General features: G+C 49.0%; 1 protein-coding gene across 1 annotated transcript in view; it reads left to right on the forward strand.

Moving 5' to 3' along the window:
• LOC123970467 (spectrin beta chain, non-erythrocytic 1-like) overlaps positions 1 to 22,448 on the forward strand; it is a 47,229-nt gene extending 24,781 nt beyond the window's left edge. The window contains exons 4-33 of the mRNA XM_046048512.1: positions 437 to 638; positions 1,697 to 1,809; positions 2,144 to 2,331; positions 3,250 to 3,367; positions 4,235 to 4,393; positions 4,505 to 4,807; positions 4,946 to 5,099; positions 5,263 to 6,133; positions 6,211 to 6,348; positions 7,861 to 8,617; positions 8,842 to 9,044; positions 9,157 to 9,247; positions 9,389 to 9,535; positions 9,802 to 10,065; positions 10,369 to 10,593; positions 12,935 to 13,024; positions 13,113 to 13,391; positions 14,453 to 14,583; positions 14,690 to 14,894; positions 15,476 to 15,850; positions 16,269 to 16,513; positions 16,596 to 16,734; positions 17,158 to 17,242; positions 18,800 to 18,996; positions 19,599 to 19,705; positions 19,794 to 19,842; positions 20,089 to 20,300; positions 20,381 to 20,554; positions 20,640 to 20,682; positions 20,759 to 22,448. Coding sequence (XP_045904468.1) covers positions 437 to 638; positions 1,697 to 1,809; positions 2,144 to 2,331; positions 3,250 to 3,367; positions 4,235 to 4,393; positions 4,505 to 4,807; positions 4,946 to 5,099; positions 5,263 to 6,133; positions 6,211 to 6,348; positions 7,861 to 8,617; positions 8,842 to 9,044; positions 9,157 to 9,247; positions 9,389 to 9,535; positions 9,802 to 10,065; positions 10,369 to 10,593; positions 12,935 to 13,024; positions 13,113 to 13,391; positions 14,453 to 14,583; positions 14,690 to 14,894; positions 15,476 to 15,850; positions 16,269 to 16,513; positions 16,596 to 16,734; positions 17,158 to 17,242; positions 18,800 to 18,996; positions 19,599 to 19,705; positions 19,794 to 19,842; positions 20,089 to 20,300; positions 20,381 to 20,554; positions 20,640 to 20,682; positions 20,759 to 20,974 — 6,480 coding nt within the window. The 3' untranslated portion in view covers positions 20,975 to 22,448. The remainder of the gene's footprint in view (positions 1 to 436; positions 639 to 1,696; positions 1,810 to 2,143; positions 2,332 to 3,249; positions 3,368 to 4,234; positions 4,394 to 4,504; positions 4,808 to 4,945; positions 5,100 to 5,262; positions 6,134 to 6,210; positions 6,349 to 7,860; positions 8,618 to 8,841; positions 9,045 to 9,156; positions 9,248 to 9,388; positions 9,536 to 9,801; positions 10,066 to 10,368; positions 10,594 to 12,934; positions 13,025 to 13,112; positions 13,392 to 14,452; positions 14,584 to 14,689; positions 14,895 to 15,475; positions 15,851 to 16,268; positions 16,514 to 16,595; positions 16,735 to 17,157; positions 17,243 to 18,799; positions 18,997 to 19,598; positions 19,706 to 19,793; positions 19,843 to 20,088; positions 20,301 to 20,380; positions 20,555 to 20,639; positions 20,683 to 20,758) is intronic.
• Positions 22,449 to 22,777: the final 329 nt, after the last annotated feature.

The raw sequence follows: 22,777 nt of genomic DNA on the forward strand, positions 1-22,777 counted from the left end.
CACCATCGTCAATGTCATCATCGTCCACAAACACAGGTAACACCATCGTCATCGTCATCCACAAACACAGGTAACACCATCGTCAATGTCATCATCGTCCACAAACACAGGTAACACCATCGTCATCGTCATCCACAAACACAGGTAACACCATCGTCAATGTCATCATCGTCCACAAACACAGGTAACACCATCGTCATCGTCATCCACAAACACAGGTAACACCATCGTCATCATCATCCACAAACACAGGTAACACCATCGTCAATGTCATCATCGTCCACAAACACAGGTAACACCATCGTCATCGTCATCCACAAACACAGGTAACACCATCATCGTCAGTTATCTAAAGATAACTCAATCTTGAGGTGAGGATTGAATTAAGTAAACATAGTTTGACATATTAATGACATAATTACATCTTGATCTCAAGAAAGCACCGTTAATTATCACCAAACTGAATTTATCTCAAACTTTAAACCTTTTCCAGCTCTGGTTACATCTGTTTCTTATTTTCAGGCCCGATCTGATCGACTTTGAAAAGCTGAAGAAATCCAATGCTCACCACAACCTGCAGAACGCTTTTAACCTGGCAGAGCAGCACCTGGGCCTCACCAAGCTGCTGGACCCAGAGGGTAAGATACTGAACCAGTTTAACCAAACCTGCAGCCGGTATCTCACTCTGCGCACTGCTGTGACCTCCAGCAGCGACGTCAGTGCTGCTTCTCTGCATGTTACACTGTTAAAGCTGCTCGTTAGCAGAGCAGCAGCTTCAGACAGGATGCGTGAGATCTATTTCAGTAGCTGTCGAAGTCTTTATTTATTTATATTTTTTGCCGCTATCAAAGCACCGTAATCTGGCAGCGGGCCAGATATTGTTGTTGGCGGGCAGTTTTGGCGAGGATCCATAATCACAGAGAGAATCAACGTGTTTCCCTTTTCAATGTTTGTATAAACTTTATCTAATGTGTGGTTTATAAAGGACTGTGGTGCAGAAACAGTGACAGTGTTTCACACTCTTGGCTCACATTTTCCACGTTGTCTGTCAGTGGCCAAGTCACAATAACATGTGGTTTTACTGAATAATTCAGTAAATATAATTTCTTAATAAATCTACATAAAGAAACCTCATTTCCTGACTGGCCACTCTCTGCTGTCTCTGAAGAGACACCTTTTGTGCTGCGTCAGCCACCGTAGCTGTCCTGCGCTCTCTGAAAGGTGAGGGGGCAGTGGTAGACTGGACAGATGGTTGCAGTTCACAACCCTCACCACTAGATGCCACTAAATCTCACACACTGAACCTTTAACTGACTTTTTAAAAGAAAATTTACTTTTGATCTGTCGGATATAGGTAGAGAGCATATTCCACGCAGAAGAAGAAGCTCTATACAGAACAGTTTGTTCATAGCCTTCGTTCTACCATATGACCAGAACATACACGATGATTATATACATATATATATATTATAGCCTGTATGTTAATTCCACTTAAAAGAAGATTATTACAGATACCCCTTTGCATAAAAAAAAAGTTTATCATGATAATCGTTGAGAACAGAAACTGCTCAGGTCTTCTGCAGACCTAAAAATCCTTTAATTGAAACTTTGTAACTGGAACATTTCCTGTTTACACTGGAAATTATCATCACAGCGACACACGACAGGAATCCTCAGTCTGTTGTTTGTGTTTCAGATATCAGCGTGGACCATCCCGACGAGAAGTCCGTCATCACCTACGTGGTCACGTATTATCACTACTTCTCCAAGATGAAGGCTCTGAAGGTCGAGGGCAAACGCATCGGAAAGGTCAGAAAACAAACTGCTGTTCACCTCTGAAACAATCAGAGTGAGTTTAAAGAGAATCCAGACAAATGTATTGATGAAAATTAGGACTGAAATGTGGTACAACAGAAATATCTGTTGGTGATCTAGTTTTTTTTCTGCGAGCCAATCGCAGACGGACAGGTCGTCACCAGCAGGTGTCAGACTCTGGAAACAGTTTAAAACAGTTTGAAGTGGTTTTAGGGAGAAAACGTCTTTTTATAGCGAACAAGACGAAACATTTTAGGATGATAAAGTCAGCTGAGCGTCCTCAGTGCTGCGGAGATCTGACACGAGTCGTCTCTGTTTTTCTGTCCAGGTGTTGGATAACGCCATCGAGACGGAGAAGATGATCGAGAAGTACGAGTCTCTGGCCTCAGACCTGCTGGAGTGGATCGAGCAGACCATCATCATCCTCAACAACAGGAAGTTCGCCAACTCTCTGGTCGGGGTCCAGCAGCAGCTTCAGGCCTTCAACACCTACCGAACCGTCGAGAAACCCCCCAAGTCAGAACCTTTACCTTCCTCCCCTCCTCCACCCATACCCCACATGAACCAGCAGCAGGTCCAGAGCATCTGACCCACTACGAGCCAGATTGTAGTCATCATAGAACTATTTCTAATAATTCGGTGACCCACCTCCCGTAGTGCCTCCACCTGTCAGGACACAGTGGCAGCAGACTAAAGGCCAGAGACTTAACAGGAAGTAGTTCACACGACATCTTGACGACATCTAGAAGTCTGCTGCCTCCCTGATCTCCCTCACAGCTCTGAAGTCTCCTTTGTGCATTTAAAGTCAGCACATTAACAAGTGACGAGCGATGAGGAGGCTGTGACCTCATTAACGCCTGAAATATCTGATGACATCATGTTCGTCACATGGTTTAACGGCAGCTCTCTTAATGACGTCAGCTCACTGCGTCCTCTTCTTCTCTGGTGGTTTAGCAGCAGCTGACTGCGGGAGAGTCAGCTCCACCAGCTGTTTATCTCCCTCAGCCAATGAGCTTGTGTCCTTACAGCAGCAGTGGGCGGAGACAAGCAGCACGTCAGGGTTTCTTCTGACCTTTTTCTGTAAATATGTTTAAACGAGCGCTGACTTGATCAATGTGAAGTCTCTCTTCAGGCTCTCCTCAAGACGTTCATGTTGTTTCACCCAGTTCACAAGTAAGAGCAAGAGAAGTTCTAACTCCGCCCACTTTCTCACCTCCCCATAGCTGACCAATCACAGCATGAGGGGCGTCACTGTCTTATAAAGGTAGAGAACCCGTCAGGTGCAGCCCTCCCAGAACACTGTTTGAAGCAGACGCTGTACAAAACGTATTTATGTAGGAACTGCACAGACTAATGAACACCTCCTGCACCTCCTCTGCGTCCTCCTTTTCACTTCTCTCTCTCTCTCTCTCTCTCTCTCTCTCCTGTCTTCAGGTTCACAGAGAAGGGAAACCTGGAGGTTCTTCTCTTCACCATCCAGAGTAAGATGAGAGCCAACAACCAGAAGGTCTACATGCCCCGCGAGGGCAAACTCATCTCAGACATCAACAAGGTCAGAGCTGACACCTGCAGGACTGGATCTTTACATCGTCCAGTCCGTCAGGAACGTAGAAACAATACAGGAAGCATCCTTTAATAATCATAAACTCATCTAGAACCCACTCCTGCAGGAGGAGATAAACTGTGATATTCTGTTGACCTTACCAGGACGCAGTCATCACAGCTCAGGGTTCAGGTTCAGTAGTTGGTTCCATTTTGGATTGAAAACAAATCTAGAGCGGAAACATGCAGGAAATCAGTTTGTTGTCATTTTAAGGCAAATATGTCAAATAATTTGGTCTCCAGGTTTTTAATGTGAATATCTGCTGCTTTCTTAGTCGTGTATGACCATAAACTAAATGTCTTTGGGTTCTGGGCTTTTTTCAGTTTATGAATAATCATTAATAATCATAAGGATAGTCATTAACTGCAGCTCTAAACAAATTTAATGTTTTAGCAAAGACAGACATCTAGAGAACGTTCTGGCAGCAGCTTCATGATTTTAGCCGACTGCAGAAAATCAAATTTAATTCAGAATGCAAAAAGTCTTTAAATGTTTTGATGTTTAGATATTCATATTTGATCAACATTTAATATCTGATGCTGCTCGTCGTTGTCTTAAAACAACAGACACTGCAGTGTTTCTGCAGACTCAGCCAATGAACACAATGTTTGACTTCAGTATTCAGAGCTATTGAAAGCTGAACTTAATTTCACTTGATTAGAGATTCAGAAGGATTTGGGTTCAATGCAGGAAGTTCAGACTCCCACGTTCACAGACTGGAGCTCCAGAGTCACTCGGGGACTGAGGTGGAGTTTACAGTTCGGTTCAGTAAAGTCAGTATTTCTGTTAAGAAGTGTTCGGTGTTTTCGCCGTCAGGCCTGGGAGCGACTGGAGAAGGCCGAGCACGAGAGGGAGCTGGCTCTGAGGACGGAGCTGATTCGTCAGGAGAAACTGGAACAACTTGCCAGACGCTTCGACCGGAAGGCGGCCATGAGAGAGACCTGGCTCAGCGAAAACCAGAGACTGGTGTCACAGGTAGGAAGAAGCACCGTCAGTTACCAGGTGCACCTGTCTTGCTGCGTGAGTCACAAAAGTTTTAATATGTGTGGTTTCATGAATGCGCCGCCGCCTCCCGTTTCTCTCCAGGACAACTTTGGTTTCGACCTCCAGGCCGTGGAGGCGGCCACCAAGAAGCACGAGGCGATTGAGACGGACATCGCTGCGTACGAGGAGCGCGTCCAAGCCGTGGTTTCCGTGGCGAAGGAGCTGGAGGTGGAGCACTACCACGACATCAAACGCGTCACGGCCAGGAAGGACAACGTGATCCGGCTGTGGGAGTACCTGCTGGAGCTGCTGAAGGCCCGCAGGCTGAGACTGGAGATGAACCTGGGCCTGCAGAGAGTCTTCCAGGAGATGCTCTACATCATGGACTGGATGGACGAGATGAAGGTACGCTGACCAGCAGAGAGAGGGACAAAAAGACTAATCCTACGCTTCCACGGTAGATTTAGGGTTTACTTAGAGAAAGGTCCAGGTAGCGGGAACAGGAGGTAGCTAACTGTCCGTCTGTCTGTCTTTGCTTTGCAGATGTTGCTGCTGTCTCAGGACTACGGGAAGCATCTGTTAGGTGTTGAGGACCTGCTGCAGAAACACGCCCTGGTGGAGGCGGACATCGCCATCCAGGCGGACAGGGTGAAGGCAGTCAGCTCTAACGCCAACAAGTACTCCGTCAACGACGACGGTGAGCAGCGTGATCTGTCCTCGTCCCCTGGTTAAAATATTTTGTCCAATAAAAACAGTTTTCACACATTACTTCCAGACGAGGAGCAGATACAGCATTTTACTCTCGTGAGGAAGCTTCTTCCTGTAGTGTTAACCACTGATAACGGTGTCTTCCTGTCCAGGCTACAAGCCCTGCGACCCTCAGGTCATCCAGGACCGGGTGTCCCACCTGGAGTTCTGCTACCAGGAGCTGACCCAGCTGGCTGCCGAGCGTCGCGCCCGCCTGGAGGAGTCCCGGCGTCTCTGGAAGTTCTTCTGGGAGATGGCGGAGGAGGAGGGCTGGATCCGTGAGAAGGAGCAGATCCTGTCCTCTCTCGAGCACGGCAAAGACCTGACGGGGGCGCTGCGCCTCCTCAGCCAGCAACGCGCCCTGGATGACGAGATGAGCGGCCGCGCCGGCCACCTCCAGCACACCATCGCAGAGGGCCAGGCCATGGTAGAGGCCGGCCACTTCGCCGCCTCCAAGATCCAGGAGCGTATCGGCGACCTGCGGGCTCAGTGGGCGGCGCTGGAGCAGCTGGCGGCGGGGAGGAAGAAGAGACTGGAAGAGGCTCTCGCACTCCACCAGTTCCAGACTGATGCGGATGATGTTGACGCCTGGACGCTGGACGCCCTGCGGATCGTCTCGAGTGGAGAGACGGGCCATGACGAGTTCTCTACACAGGCCCTGGTCAGGAAGCACAAAGACGCGGCGGCGGAGGTGGCCAGCTACCGTTCGGTCATCGACTCACTCCACGAGCAGGCCGCCTCTCTGCCCAACGAGAAGGCGGAGTCAGAGGAGGTGCGTAGTCGGCTGGCCGGCATCGAGGAACGTTACAAGGAGGTGGCGGAGCTGACGAAGCTGAGGAAGCAGGGGCTGCAGGACGCTCTGGCGCTCTACAAGATGTTCAGCGAAGCCGGCGCCTGTGAGGTCTGGATCGACGAGAAGGAGCAGTGGCTGAACAGCATGGAGATCCCCGAGAAACTGGAGGACCTGGAGGTCATACAGCACAGGTAGGACCACAGGATGCTGCACGTTTGTGACTGCACATCTCTTTCAGCTCTTTATTCATGAAGCGTGTCCCTGGCAGGTTTGAGAGTCTGGAACCGGAGATGAACAACCAGGCGTCTCGTGTCGCTGTGGTAAACCAGATCGCCCGGCAGCTGATGCACAGCGGTCACTCGAGCGAAAAGGACCTGAAGACCCAGCAGGACAAACTCAACAACAGGTAGGAGCAGATGTGACACCCGGCTGTGCTTCGTGACTGGAAACTCAACAAATCATTTCGCACACACGTCACTCTGGGGTTTCACTTCACAAGGCTTCAAGTTTCTACCTTCAGGCGTTCAACTAAATACAAATCTGGATGAAATAATGCTCTCAAATATGGAACCTCTCCTACAGAAAATAAAAATGAAGCTGGATAAATGGGGAAAATTGAATGTAATTAAAGTGGCGGTTGCACCACAGTTCAATTCTGTGTCCATGATGTTGCCAGTCAATATAGCACCACAGCTGTTTAACAGTATGATAGAATTATCAAAGACTATTTATGGGATAAAAAGAGACCAAGGACTAATATAAAGAAGATGTGGTCAACCAGGGAAAAAGCAGGTATGGGTCTACCTAATGTACGATTATATAATCTAGCATTTGAAATGTCTAGAATGATAAAACATTGGATGGAATCAGAATTGAAAGGGAACTAAGTGGCCCGTTTAAACCTCTGGATGTCCTCTCACGTGGTGTAGCAACTTCTGGACATAATTATTTTTCAAACCCAGTGTTGTCTTATTCTAAGAGAGAGAACTTCATAAGAGATCTGGTTAAGACGGGTAAAACCCAGCCATCCGTGTTGGGAAGAAACCTGTTTATTGGAATCAAAGGCTTGTAAGAGGGATATGCAAAATAAGTGAGCTGTGTGTGGATGGAGGATTTTTTTTTACAAATACGAGACTGTATCACAAAGGGTAGATTTAGTCGCAACAAGAATACACTGATGGAAGTTTTGGACCGACCTAATAAAACTCACAGAGCAGCCATATTCTACAAGACATTTAATGGTATACGAGAAGATGTGTGTAAAAATCTGAGGATCATGTGGCAGAAAGACCTACGGTGTGATCTGAGTGAGGAGGATTGGTTAAATATCTTCACTAATACACATGAGAGAGGCGAAGGGGAAATTTATTCAGCACAAGATAATTCCCCTTCAAAACTTCATAGAATGGGCTTAAAAGGAACTAATTTATGTTGGAAGAGTGAAATAGGGACATTTTTGCATGTAATTTGGGGATGTAAACTGGTCATCTGTGTTTCTTAGGGGACCAAACGAAATGTCAAATATATCTAAATATGAACGAGGGGTTTTAAAAGTTCTCTCAGAGTAGGGAAGAGTGCCGTCGCCCCAGGTGTCAGAAGCTGCATCATACGAACGCATGTTGGCTAGAATTAACAACGAAGAAGAACAGGGCCTGGGAACGTATCTTTCTGTAGGTGGGGCATATGGAAAAGTTTGTAGACACAATGCTGAATGTCTATTTTGGTTGTTTCGAAAAAGGAAATGTGGATTTGCAGGATTGTATATGGGGTTCTATGCTGGATATACTGTCTGCGGCTGTTGGGGTCTGTGTTATTTTCGAGTTTGACTGTATGTTTTTGTGCCTTTGAATAAATAAAAAAACTTTAATAACAAAAGAAGCAAGTCCTTAACGGTGACGACCCTCTCCTCTGCCTCTAGGTGGAGCCAGTTCCGTGATCTGGTGGACCATAAGAAGGAGTCCCTGAACTCGGCTCTGGGTGTGCAGAACTACCACCTCGACTGCAACGAGACCAAGTCCTGGATCAAAGAGAAGACCAAAGTCATCGAGTCCACCCAGGAGCTGGGCAACGACCTCACCGGGGTCATGGCCCTGCAGCGCAAACTGACCGGTATGGAGCGTGACCTCGCCGCCATCGAGGACAAACTGGGCGACCTGCGAGGCGAGGCCGAGCGGCTGGCAGAGGAGCACCCCGACCAGGCCAAGGCCATCACAGGCCGCCTGGCTGAGATCACTGCGGTCTGGGAGGAAATGAAGAACACTCTGAAGAACCGCGAGGAGTCTCTCGGCGAGGCCAGGAAGCTGCAGCAGTTCCTGCGCGAGCTGGACGACTTCCAGTCTTGGCTGTCGCGCACTCAGACGGCCATCGCCTCCGAGGACATGCCCAACACGCTGGCTGAGGCCGAGAAGCTCATGGCCCAGCACGAAGGCATCAAGAACGAGATCCAGAACTACGAGGAGGACTACCAGAAGATGCGAGATATGGGGGAGATGGTGACGCAGGGCCAAACGGACGCGCAGTACATGTTCCTGCGACAGAGGCTGCAGGCGCTCGACACCGGCTGGAACGAACTGCACAAGATGTGGGAGAACCGACAGAACCTGCTGTCCCAGTCCCACGCTTACCAGCTGTTCCTCAGAGACACCAAGCAGGCCGAGGCCTTCCTCAACAACCAGGTAAGATCCAGGTTCACCTCACTGCAGTCTGTCACACCTTTAACACCGTGACTCCCGCGCCCTGATCTGTTTATTCTGCCAGCTCAGGGTTCATGCAGACTCCTGATTTTAATGCATAGTAAGGTTCAGAATCAAAATCTGATCTGATGACCTTTCCTTCAGCGTGGTAGCGTTAGCGCACCAACCACCTGGATCAGTATTAATCCCCGTGTCCTCGCCTGCAGGAGTACATTCTGGCCCACACCGAGATGCCCGCCACTCTGGAGGGCGCTGAGGCCGCCATCAAGAAGCAGGAGGACTTCATGACCACCATGGATGCCAACGAAGATAAGATCAACGGCGTGGTGGAGGCCGGCAGGCGGCTGGCGAGCGACGGAAACGTCAATGCCGAGCGTATCCAGGAGAGGGTCGCCTCCATCGACGACAGGTAGAGCGGAATCTGTCGGTTATTAATGAACACATAGTGAACCATTCGGCCAATCAGCATGAAGTATCCTCATGTGATGGCGTCTTGATCTGAGCTGGTCTCTGTGTTTCAGGCATAAGAAGAACAGGGAGGCCGCAGTGGAGCTGCTGATGAGACTGAAGGACAACAGAGACCTGCAGAAGTTCCTGCAGGACTGCCAGGAGGTCGGTCTGTCCTCAAACTAATGAACGAACTTTTGTTTTTCTTTAGAGACGACACGTTGTTTGTGCTCCACCTGAGGCTGGGAGTAGAGATGGCGTGAGGATGGAGGAGTCACCCTGACAGACTTGTGTTTGTGTCCTCAGCTGTCTCTGTGGATCAACGAGAAGATGCTCACCGCTCAGGACATGACCTACGACGAGGCCAGGAACCTGCACAGCAAGTGGCTGAAGCACCAGGCCTTCATGGCCGAGCTGCAGTCCAACAAAGAGTGGCTGGACAAGATCCAGAAGGTACGAAGGCTCTGAACCCGGCTAGATCAGGACCTTCTGTCCCAGAACAGGACGCATTTACTGCACATGCGCAGCGCAGAGTAGTGCATCATCTGTGTAGAGTCCTAGATTACCGTCAGGGAACAGAATGCCTTTAAGAAAGTGAAGTAACCCTCCTTAAAGCGAAGCAGATGATGAAACTGAGAGCTCAGAGGAGCCACACGAGGATCTGTTGTAGCTCATCCCCAGAACCGTACCTGTTCACCTGACCTGCGTTCTTCCTGTAGGACGGCACGCTGCTGGTGTCGGAGAAGCCGGAGACGGAGGCGGTGGTGAAGGAGAAGCTGTCGGCGCTGCACTCGATGTGGGAGGAGCTAGAGTCCACCACGCAGACTAAAGCTCAGTGTCTGTTCGACGCCAACAAGGCCGAGCTGTTCACTCAGAGCTGCGCCGACCTCGACAAGTGGATGGGGGGCCTCGAGGGCCAGATCCAGTCTGACGACTACGGCAAGGACCTGACCTCCGTCAACATTCTGCTCAAAAAACAACAGGTACGCCGACAGGATTACCGCAGTACTGACAGGAGTTGTAGTACTAAGAGTGGTGTAGAGTTACTTACTTACTTGTAGTATTTCAGGTTAGGATACTTTATACTACATTTACCTGTAAACAGAATACAAGTGCTTCTTTCACCGCTGATGACTGGTAGCGTTAAATGTAGCTTTACCAGTAATAGTAGTCGTATTTTTGTTGTATTATCACAGTAGTATCAGCTTGTAATAGTGCAGGTACGAGTACAGCTGTAGAATCAGTACGAGCATTAGTGCAATGATTCTGACCCCGCCCCCCCACAGATGCTGGAGAAGCAGGTGGAGGTGCGTCAGCGGGAGGTGGTGGAGCTGCAGAGCCAGGTGAAGGCTCTGGGTCAGGAGGTGAAGGACACCGACGAGGTGGACGGGCGGAGGCAGCTGGTGGAGAGGAAGTTCCAGGAGCTGCTGGAGCCGCTGCGACGCCGCAGGAACTTCCTGGTGGCGTCCAGAGAAGTCCACCAGTTCAACCGAGACGTCGAGGACGAGATCGTACGTAACGCTGAGCCGGAGACGCCGCGTGGTTCATTTTTCATGTTCTGCTGAAAGCGATTCAGAAATCAGCCCAAAGTAGATTAACGTTAAAGTTATTGTGTGAATCATTAAGAAGTCGTTGTAGTTTATTTAACAAACGTGTTAAAGGAAGCAGTCAGTTGAGACTGAGAAGCTGGAGTGTTGAATAATTAGAACCATTTCAAAATAAGACGGCAGCTTGGAAACACGACAAAGAAGAGTCTCAGCTCAGCGTCTACTTAAGCCCCCGTCTTTTTAACAACGCGCAGGCGACGCAGGCGGCTTTGTTCACATACTGGCCCGCGTACTTTGTACCCGGAGGATTAGAAAAGTGAATCCACTAGGGGGCAGACCAGGACCGGATTATCTTCCTTACATACATAAACAAACCAAAGCCAGCGACACTCGAGCAGCTTGTGATTTTAATGAGACATTAGAACTGTTTCTGTAATGGCCGACTAGCTCCAGGACTTTTATTGTCAACATCCCGCCATAAACCTCCTTGGTTCAGTCTGCTGCTGACCTTCTTCCTCTTCTTCTTTTGCATTCAATGGCGGTTGGCTAACCAACTGAACACCGCCACCTCCTGGCTGGTGTGTGGAACAGGAGGTCGCTGCTGACGGTCGACATACTGCCCCCTGAATTGCAACTCTCTGCGTAGCGTTAATTCCTGGAGACGTGCACAACCTCGCTCCAAAGGAACGCAGGATACGAGTGGCAGCCATCTTTTTTTTAATTTTTTTTTTTTATTGAACAATTTTAATTTTTTTTACAAACATTAACAAAAAAACTACACAAAACATAAAGAGGGCCGACAAAATTAGTTAAAAGAGCCATCTAGTAAGAAAAAAGGGAAAATAAATATTACACAGGTTTGTTAAATCAACATTTTACATATAATTCCAGTCCAGATCTACTGTGGCATCTCACTAACAAAATATACCTTTCTCCGACGAGTGTCTGAGGGAAAAAGTTAGGCGCTCCATAACATAAAGTTCATGTATTATGTCTGTCCATTCTGATGCTCCTCATTTAACCATCTCCGTGTTATTTCCTTCTTACCGGCTGCCTGCAATATTTGTAACAAATATCTGTCTTGTTTGTTCAGTCCAGTTGGTATGTTGCCCAAACAGAATACACTGAAACTCTCCTCAAGCTTTAGTCCAAGAATCAGTTGAATAGTTTTAACCACATCTGACCAGTAGGGGGAAATCTTAGGACACTCCCAAAACTTGTGAAAGTGGCCAAAAGATTTATATATTATGTATACCCACATTTCCTCCAACATCAACCATGTTCAATGTTTTTACTCTGAAGCTCCTTCACTCTGGGTGTAATGAAGAACCTCACAGTATTTTTCCAGGTAAATTCCCTCCACAAATCAGAGCCTGAGGTGGTTGCCATGGTCTTACAGATATTCAACCAATCTTCCTCAGATAATTCTATCGCAGCCTCTTTCTCCCATCTGAGCTTAATGTACATAGTAGACAGTTTTTCTGAATAGGTCTTAGAAATCTGTTGTTTAGTCACTTTCCCCTTACATGCATCTATAAAAATGTTAATTAAGGGGTTTCTGTCCTGGTTTTTGGAGATAATATCTGCATCAAAGTGATGTCTTAGTTGAAGATACCTATAGAAATCATCTTTCTCTAAATTATAAATATCTGATATCTTTTTAAAAGTGTCAAGACCTTTTCCAGATGAAATTTTCCAATATGCAGTAATACCCCTGCTGCACCAGGTTATGAACCTACTATCAAGTTTTGCAGGAGTAAATTCCGTATCATATGCTGGCCAGCGTAGGATTTTTGCATCAGCCTCAAAGGTCCTGTCTCCAAGTTCCTTAAACCAGATACTTAATGGCACCTTGATCCAACTAGACACTTGTTTCTGAAGTAACTGTAATAACCGTTTATCTCCAAGAATGGATGAAGAGGGTTACAGACTTCAGCCTGGTCTACTTCTTTCCATTTGGCATCACATGTCACACCATGCAATCACAACTCTAAGCTGTGCAGCTTTGTACGCGTGGCAGCCATCTTGAGTACGCTAACGCGTAGTTAAAAGCAAGTATGTCCCGGGCTTTACTCACTTCCTCTGGAACTTTTGCTGTGTCACATGGTCACATGGTCGTCACCATGACAGAATTCACTCCACGGTGTGATTGATTTTTATTTGAGGTTAATGGATCAGCAGTGGTTTTCTGGTAAAACTTAAACTCTTTGAATAAAGGTCGTCCAGCGAGGGCCTCCACGGCGCCCCCATCAGGAGGCCGTGTTGTCGCCGCGTCTCAGTGTGTCTCTGGTGTTTTGTCTTCCAGCTGTGGGTCCAGGAGAGGATGCCCGTGGCCACGTCCACCGACCACGGAAACAACCTGCAGACCGTCCAGCTGCTCATCAAGAAGAACCAGGTGAGAGAAGCGTTCCGTTATCAGGTCCCGACCGGCGATCGGGTATCCTGCAGAGATGGCGGTACTAACGTGAGCGCTTCCTCCTCAGACTCTGCAGAAGGAGATCCAGGGTCATCAGCCTCGTATCGACGACATCTTGGAGCGCACCAAGAGCCTCCTGAAAGACGAGTCTTCCGACGAAGTCGTGATCCGTCAGCGTCTCGCCAACCTGCAGGAGCTGTGGAGGCGGCTGATGGAGGAGGCGGAGCGGCGTCACGGCCGGCTGGAGGAGGCGCACAAAGCCCAGCAGTACTACTTCGACGCCGCCGAGGCCGAGGCCTGGATGAGCGAGCAGGAGCTGTACATGATGTCGGAGGAGAAGGCCAAGGTGGGGGGGGCGAGACCTTCAGGGGTCACCTGCATTAGTACCTGGTGTTGAGGCCCAGTGTTGTACTTACAACGGGCCCCTGAGCCCAGACACCAAATGTCTCTTTGTCGTCCTTTCTAAGGTTCGATCACGCGTCAGTCAGGGATTATTATTATTATTTGTTGTCTGCTGCGCCGGCTCAAACTCCCCTGAGCTGGAATGAGCTAGAAACAAGAAATAACTGGAAATGACGTGCGTGTGCTTCCATAGAAATCTGCACCAATCGGCCACATGGTGGCGCTGTAAATAAGGCTTCAACATGCAAACTTTGAAAGGCCACGCCCCTCACACAGTAACTCCGACTGACTTGAAATTTCTCACACAGGTGCAGCTCAATGTGCTCTACAAAAAAGCCTCAAGGAACATTAAGGTCCGCCTAGAAAAAGTTTCTGCCATTTCAAAACACATTTTTGACCTCTCCTGCTAGACCTTAGCTCCGATTGCCACCAAATATTCGGTGCATCATCATTGAAGTCAAGTCAAATAAAGCTTTTCGACATCTTAGTTTTCAAGATATTGACCAATGAACTTGCTACAAATACAAGAAATGGACGTGGCATAAATCCAAAATGAATTCTCACAAGTGTCACAGGATATGTCCAAATAAGTATTTGCAAAAAACCTGATCATTTCAATCAAATCGACCACGAGGGGGCGCTATTAATGAGGAAAACAGGCGTCCCATAACAGAAATTAAGCAATAAATTAGAAACTTGCAGAATACATTTCATAATGTAGAATCATCTGTGTGAAACTGTCTGCAAATCGAGACTTGTAGCTGTAATTTTCCTCTTAGGCTTCATTCAGCAGCCTGAGAGAGAACCTGTAGACAAAACTCTGGGCTGCATCTTTTCCAGCCAACGTTCTCCGTAAATCCTCTGGACCTGAACCTCAGTGAGGGCAGAGCTCATGAACGCTGCAGCGTCTCTGTTTGTGGATCGCGCAGCATCATGTGACAGTAATATCTGATATGTCCGCCGTTGGTCGCTGTAACAGTACGGCTTGTTTGTGCGTTTGATCAGGACGAGCTGAGCGCCGTCACCATGCAGAAGAAGCATCAGATCGTGGAGCAGGCGGTGGAGGACTACGCTGAGACGGTCCACCAGCTGTCCAAGACCAGCAGAGGCCTGGTGGCGGACGGACACCCGGAGAGGTCTCACACACACTCAGGGAAACTCACCACCTCCAGCTGGATCAAACAGAACCAGCTCAGTCCAGGTTCTGTCTCTCACATTTACAAGTGTGTTTGTTTGTTTCAGTGAGCGAATCAGCATGCGTCAGTCTCAGGTGGATAAGCTGTACGCCGGCCTGAAGGACCTATCGGAGGAGAGGAGGGGCAAACTGGACGAGAGGCTCCGCCTCTTCCAGCTGAACCGGGAGGTGGACGACCTCGAGCAGTGGATCGCCGAGCGGGAGGTGGTGGCCGGGTCGCACGAGCTGGGCCAGGACTACGAACACGTTACTGTACGTTACTGCGAGTACTACCGCTGATGGTGCTGACTGAGAGGCAGTCGGGTCATAATACTACTGATACTGTAATACCGGCCGGGCACGGACTACAAACACATCATCACATACTGATACTACTGGTACACCAGCCAGTACTACTACCACTAGACGCTGTTACCTCTTCTGGAACTACTCATCCCAGTACTGCTACTCCATATATTACCAACAGTGCATTACATCTCACAGTACTTACATTAGTACACCAAATATTCTACAGTACAATCAGTACTACTAAATGTCTTGTTGTACTGCTAATATTTCACACTAGGCACACTATTACTGCTGCTGATACTACGACTACTACTACTAAGACAGTATTTCAGACACTCCTTTTCACCACATGTGGTACTATTTCATGTGAGTACTACTACTATGACTAATAACAGTAGCAGCATTCCTACTTCTACTCTCCAGTACTCTTAAAACACCTCAGTCAGTACTGCTACTTTGGTTGTTACTGTCATGATTACTACACAGCCTGTGTATTTTATCCGACAGTACTTGCTGACCTCTGACCTGTGGACTCTGTGCTGCAGATGCTGCAGGAGCGTTTCCGGGAGTTCGCTCGGGACACCGGGAACATCGGCCAGGAGCGCGTGGACGCCGTCAACCATCAGGCGGACGAGCTGATCAACACGGGCCACGGCGACGCGGCGACGGTGGCGGAGTGGAAGGACGGGTTGAACGAGGCTTGGGCCGACCTGCTGGAGCTGATCGACACCAGGACGCAGATCCTCGCCGCCTCCTTCGAGCTGCACAAGTTCTACCACGACGCCAAGGAGATCCTGGGACGCATCCTGGACAAACAGAAGAAGCTGCCGGAGGAGGTCGGCCGCGACCAGAACACAGTGGAGACGCTGCAGAGGATGCACACCACCTTCGAACACGACATCCAGGCGCTGGGAACACAGGTGGGTCACGCCTCACCTGCTGGACGGGGACGCCGGGGTTTATGGGGACATTTGGTTAGAGGTTTGCAGCTCCTGTGATTCTTACGCAGAGGGAAATTAGTTTAATGAAACCTCAGATGTGAACCATCGAGCAGCTGGAAGCCATCGTGTCAGTGCAAACTGAACTTGAACTGTACTTTTGAAGATTTGTTTTGGGGCGTTTTATGCCTTTAATGGTGGGACCCAGTAGAAAGATGACAGGAAATTAAAGGTTAAAGGGATGATGAACGCCATAAGGCCCCTGGGGCTTAGCTTTGGGCACTCGGTGCGTAACAACAATAAACCAACCTAAATAAATATAAAAACATGAAATTGAAAATCTCAGTGAAGGACGGATTGCTGGTATCAGGTGGCTTGACCTTTGACCTTTGTGCGGCAGGTGAGGCAGCTGCAGGATGACGCCGTGCGCCTGCAGTCGGCGTACGCCGGAGACAAAGCCGACGACATCCAGCGGAGGGAGAGCGAGGTGCTGGAGGCCTGGAGGAGTCTGTTGGAGGCCTGCGACGGGCGCAGGGTCCGCCTCCTGGACACCGGCGACAAGTTCAGGTTCTTCAGCATGGTCCGAGACCTGATGCTGTGGATGGACGATGTTATCCGGCTCATCGAGGCCCAGGAGAACCCCAGGTACAGAGTCTGCTGCTGTCTGCTGGACTGCAACGCTTCACCCGATCAAACTTCTGATGAATGTGTGTCCACCTGTGTGCAGAGACGTGTCGTCCGTGGAGCTGCTGATGAACAACCATCAGGGCATCAAGGCGGAGATCGACGCCCGCAACGACAGCTTCACGGCCTGCATCGAGCTGGGGAAAGCCCTGCTGGCCCGAAAACACTACGCGTCGCACGAGGTGAGGAGGAAAACGGCGCTTTAAAGTGGTCATATTCTGCTCGTTTTGTGCCAGAACAGGTTCACATGGTTTATGTTGTGCACATCGCGGCAGCTCCTCGTCTCTCCCTGTGTGTTGAACGCTTCGTTTTAGCTACCAAGTGAAGCATCTCACTTCTGTTAGATCTTTGTTGATGTTCAGCACCTAGGTAAGGACTACTAGCCAATTAGAAGCAGAGCAGGGCTTCACTACCCAGGTAGTGTGATCTGTAACTAAAGTTATCAGTAACTAAGACTGAGCTGGAGTCAGCTGCCGGCCGCCCTCTGGCTCGTATTTTACAGACGTTGCATTGGACGCTGATGTGAGGCTCCAGGTAAGGTCATGTGACCCGCAGGTAGGACAGTCACCTGTAGCTCTGAGGCTAACTGCTGTGTCTGTGTTCAGATTAAAGAAAAGCTGCTGCAGCTGACCGACAAGAGGAAAGAGATGATTGACAAGTGGGAGGATCGGTGGGAGTGGCTACGACTCGGTAAGATTCACACACTTCCTGTTTGTGTTCTCTATGAAACACCAACACGCCTCAGGCCGGGTCAGAGGTCTGTGGAGGTTGCGGCTGATTGGACGCCGCAGTGAGGAGTCAGCGCTGATGAAGACTCCTCAGGCGCTCGCTGCCCTTTAACGAAGCTGAATGAGCTTCTTCTCAGCCGGCCGGCAAACCGCCGGCTCCGACCAATCAGGAAACGCTGCCGGTGGTTCGGTCGAGTCATCAGGACCGCCGGGCCGCTCAGACCGAGATCAGCCCGCAGGTCCGCACAGAGAAATGACTCAAACGTCCTGAGCAGCAGAATAAAGGGGGTTCAGTTTAACTGACGGAGGCGTTTTGAAAGACGTGTTGAACACATGTTAATAAAACGATTACATTAATATATATATTATAAAAGATAGTTAGTGATGGACCAGTTAATCAGGCCGATACAAGATCCCGACTGACAGCAGCGTTAAATATATATATAGTTGTACTGAACCTCACTGTCAGCAGCAGCCAATAAAGCTTCATCTGAAACAACACGAGACTGCTGGCAGAAGCGCGTCAGGACTGTTTGGATATATTAAGAGTTGCTCATTAATATCCTGTCCGTGGAAGAATCAGTGCAGCGTTTCAGCTTCAGGAGAAGAAACTATGATAATGAACAACAGCTTAAAGAAGATTTAAACTTCTCTGATGTTCTTCCTGAGGTTTCTGTCCCTGTTAAATAAAAACAGGTTTCTGTGACTTTTATTGGAGGAGGTGAAGCACATGACTCGACCTTTCAGACACTCAGACAGCATCCTGATACACCAGCGGTTCCACCCCAGCCTTATTCCTTATTATAATCTGAGGAAAAAAGCATGAGGCGCCATCTTGTTCTGGAGAGGCTCCTCAGCAAGGTTTTTAGTTTTATACTTATTTTTATACTTTTTGTATTCAATTTCAGTTTAATTTGAATTAGTTCAGTTTTTATTAGTTTTAGTCTTTGTCGCTGCACGATGCCAAGCTCAGTCCAGTTTATTCACAAAACGTTAAAATACAAGTACAATCATTAGAAATAATGCAGATTAGTGAAAAGGTTTAAGCTATCTGAAGCTCGTAGGGGCCCAAACACTAAACATATATATATATATATGTATATGTAGCCTCCCCCTAACTTATGATGGGATCTCTCCTTGTAACTTTGCTATTTGCTTATTTTTATTTCAGTTAAGTTTTTTTCACATCTAGTTTACGTTTTTTCGTTCGTCTTCGTTTACGATAATAACGTTGGTCCTCAGATACAAAATGTCATAAACGGAATAAAAAGCTGAATATGAAATGACCCCGAGCCTGCTGCACTACAGCAACTCCTCAAAACAGCAACACGAACGGCTCCCGTGGTTAATCCAGCTGTCAAATCAACACTTCCTGCAGGTTTTTCACAATAAAAGGGGATAATTATTCCCTTCGAGATGCCAGGAAGCTTTTATTTTGACACCTCTTTGCAAAAAGTGTTTGGTTTGATTGGCAGCAGAATAAAACTGTGATTCAGCTGACTCAGTCCTCCCCCCTCAGTCCTGGAGGTGCACCAGTTCTCCCGGGATGCGGGGGTGGCCGAGGCCTGGCTGCTGGGCCAGGAGCCCTACCTGTCCAGCAGGGAGATGGGTCAGAGCGTGGACGAGGTGGAGAAGCTCATCAAACGCCACGAGGCCTTCGAGAAGTCCGCCGCCACCTGGGAGGAGCGCTTCTCCGCTCTGGAGAGGCTGACTACGGTGAGCGGGAGGGGACAAAACACCACAGGCTCATGTTTACGCAGCGCGTTTCTCATGTCCAGGGAATAAAAAGAAAGGCGCTGGTTCTAAAGTCAGATCTGATCTCAGAATTCACCTTCACTGAACCAGCTGAGGTTCAGACTTAAAAATGTTAGACGCCGACCGTGTTTACTGGCCGGTGTGGCTACTCGTTTTAATAAAGAAGCGCAGGTCTCAATTAGAAGCCTGGTCTGTTTTTTTTTTGGATGTATGAAACCTCTGAGCTGCTTCTACACTGCTGAGACCGCACAGACAAATGTTTAAAGTCAGTACGGACGCACGTCTTTAGATCAGTTCGATTAGAGCGCCAAAGATCTCCCGGGATGATAAACAATAATTCATAATCAAAATGTTATTCGCCTGATTTACAATATTCATACTGGTTTAAATAAACACTTTGATCTTTGCCGCAGGATAGTTTTATGGTCCCAAATACGGGGGAGTTCAGTGGCTGTTCATTAGTTCTACGAGAGCAGGGCCCGTTCACAGGGGCCCATGTGACACATCCGTCTTCAGGTATTTCTCTACAGCCAATCACGGCTCTCCGTGTGTCTGTCTTCCAGCTGGAGCTGCTGGAGGTGAGGAGGCTGCAGGAGGAAGAGGAGAGGATGAGGAAGCCGCCGTCTCCGGAGCCGGCCGTGATTGAGCAGGAGGAGGCTCAGCAGGAGAGGTGAAAGCTCCGGGAAGCCACCTGGTGGACGTCAGAGGAGCTGCAGGGCTCGTAAAGTAACTTCCTGTTTTTCTCTCTCTCTCTTCAGCGGAGTCATCGTGCAGAACGGACTCCCGTCAGACCAGGACTCTCCTAAGGTCAGTACATCCCCGGTGTCTAACCCTTCAGACGCTGTGTGCTTGATTCATCGTACTTAATCTTTCTGTTCTCACTGAGATCAGCGTCCCCGACACCTTAAACCCAGTCGATTTGTTTTGTTCCAACACGACGACGGGAATCAGAACGAGTCCTCTGGAGAAAATGAAAAGGTCCGGCTGAGATCTCAAACCGTCCTCAGCTTCGGTCTCGCCTTCTTTAAATGTCTCCTCTCGCTCCTCCCTCAGGACGGCGTGGACGGTGGAGGTCTGGTGAACGGCGTGGCCGAGCGTAGCTCCAAGGAGCCGAGCCCCGGCGCCTCCCCGACCTCCGGCAGGAAGAGTAAGACCAGCCAGTCGTCCACGCTGCCCTCCAAGAACCAGGACTCGTCCTCCCAGCTGGAGGGACTCCTGCACCGCAAACACGAGTGGGAGGGCCACAACAAGAAGGCCTCCAACAGGTAACAACTCAGACCCTGATGCAGCAGGCGTGCCGCTCCTCAGGACGCATCGTGTGACCACGCTGCTCTGTGATTGGCAGGTCGTGGCACAACGTGTACTGTGTCATCAACAACCAGGAGATGGGCTTCTACAAAGACGGCAAGGCGGCGGCTCAGGGAGTCCCGTACCACAGCGAGTTACCCATCAGCCTGAAGGAGGCGGCGTGCGACGTGGCGACAGACTACAAGAAGAAGAAACACGTCTTCAAACTCAGGTAATAAGGCGGCCATTTTAAATCCGGTCACAGGAAGTACTGACGACGACACGACCGCTCAGCTCGCTCTTCTTCTCTGTTTCAGAGTCACCGATGGAAACGAGTACCTGTTCCAAGCCAAAGATGAGGTGAGTCTCTCCGGCGCCACATTCACATTCTGAACGTGTTGTTGACCTGCCAGCTGACCCGTGTCGCCCCCTGCAGGACGAGATGAGCACCTGGATCCAGGCCATCCTGAACGCCAGCGTCGACCACTCCGACGTGCAGGGCAGCAACCCCGGCACGCCGGCGTCCGGGCGCGCTCAGACGCTGCCGGCCGCCGTCACGCTCACCACCGAGTCGAGTCCCGGCAAGAGAGAGAAGGACAAAGAGAAGGACAAGGAGAAGCGCTTCAGCCTGTTCAGCAAGAAGAAGCAGTAGAACAGGAAGGACGCGGCGCTTTGGTGAAACCGATCAGCCGGGTCCCGACGCGCGCTCTGAAGCAGGAAGTGACATATTTAGCTGCTTTAAAATATCATTTCTCATTTCCTGCCTCCAGCTGGAACAGAACTGGAACCTGCTTCAGAGCGCGAGTCCAGCTGCTTTTTCAGCTGCACGAAGGTCCGGAGACGCGTCACCTCCAAACCTCTCCCTGCTGATTGGCTCGAAGCTCGCCTCGCTCCGACGAGACCTTCGCCGATTTTGCCAGCCGTCAACCTCCCGACGTTTCCTGTTCCTCCAAACACGACTTCATGTTAGAAACGGTCGATTATTCCCAAGTGGAGGACGCCGTCTGTTAGAGGACGTCCGTAGAGATGGCGTCATCAGATGAACCTTCATCACTACTGATGATGTCACTACTGAGCGGCGGCTGACGGAGGTTGACGCTCGGCGAGGAGCAGGAGGCTGAACGTTTCACCAAAGTGCGCCGTGGGGTTGTTTTTGTGTTCATTCTCGATTTTTTTTTTTTAAAACGTGGTTAGCCGGTCGCGTGGCGAGGCGACACTCGGGACGAATGCTAACACTGTGCCTGAGAGCGAGAGCGGGACTTCGGTTCAGACCCGGCGTCGGCCTTCGCTCTGCGGCCGATGAACCGCCGTCACGCCGCGTCTAAACCGAAGCCTTGGCTGCGTCTCTCGGTGACGTCAGCAGGGACCACGCCTGTTCTGTGATTTGATTTTATTTTTCTACGTTGCGTTTTTTACAGAGTTATTTGCTCAGTTTTGTGTCTGAAGAGACGAACGAACATTCTTCCTCCGCCGCTGAGAAATTGGACCAACAGTGCATTTTTCTTTTCTTCTTATTATTTTGCCTTATCCTCGCCGTCTAACGCTCGGCAGCCATTTTGTTTTTGTCTTTTGAACAGCCGGTCGCCTTCCAGGAGGCGTGTGATATAGAAACACTTGCATGCTTCGTCAGGCTCAGAGCGTCGCCTGAAACTCACCTGAAACTGAAAATGGCTTCATTTTTTTCCATCTTCTTCTTTGGTTCTCACACGTTTTCAGATCTTCTCGTACAGGTAATGACGATCAATATGTATAATAAACACTTTAAAGCGTCGGTGTCGGGTGGTGAACGTGTGCTGCAGACGGTGCGGAGACATGAAGGTTTGCTTGCTTTTCGTCGGCTCTTCGCGCTGCGTTCAGGTTTTCCGCTCTTTGATACTCGTGTTGCTGCGTCGCTGTGTATCTATTGTACTGAACATGTATGGAAGTTAACGCCATCTTACTGCACAATCAGAACTACATCTATAGGAATGAAGAAGAAGAAGCAGCTGAGGCCGAATATTTAAACTGAAGTTAGAACATTAAGGCTTTTCTCATGTATGAAACTGCACCTGTAGACTTTAAAGCTCTCTCTCTCTCTCTCTCTCTCTCTGTCAGATATGTGCGATCATTAAAGCTTTTAAACTTTACGCTTCGTTGTTGTCGTCCTTTTTTTACCTTAAGAAACAAACGACATTTTGTGTCACATCTCTGAAATGTTCCCACAGTCTGTCCCGTGTCCTTCGACCATCGAGATCTTAAAACAACAATAAAATAAATCCCCGATCCAACCTGTCTCCTGGCTGATCGATGAACTGACTTTTTGTTTCAGCTCTACAGATGTATGGAAGATGATCAGTGCCAGGTCTGAAACAATAACGACTGAATTCTTTCATTTATTGTTTATTAAAATCCTTCCTTCCTTCCAGACCCGAGTTTAAAGTTCAAGGTCTAAAGTTTAAAGGTTCAGTGTGTAGGT

This window comes from Micropterus dolomieu, linkage group LG04, assembly GCF_021292245.1.
Source record: "Micropterus dolomieu isolate WLL.071019.BEF.003 ecotype Adirondacks linkage group LG04, ASM2129224v1, whole genome shotgun sequence".
NCBI lineage: Eukaryota > Metazoa > Chordata > Actinopteri > Centrarchiformes > Centrarchidae > Micropterus > Micropterus dolomieu.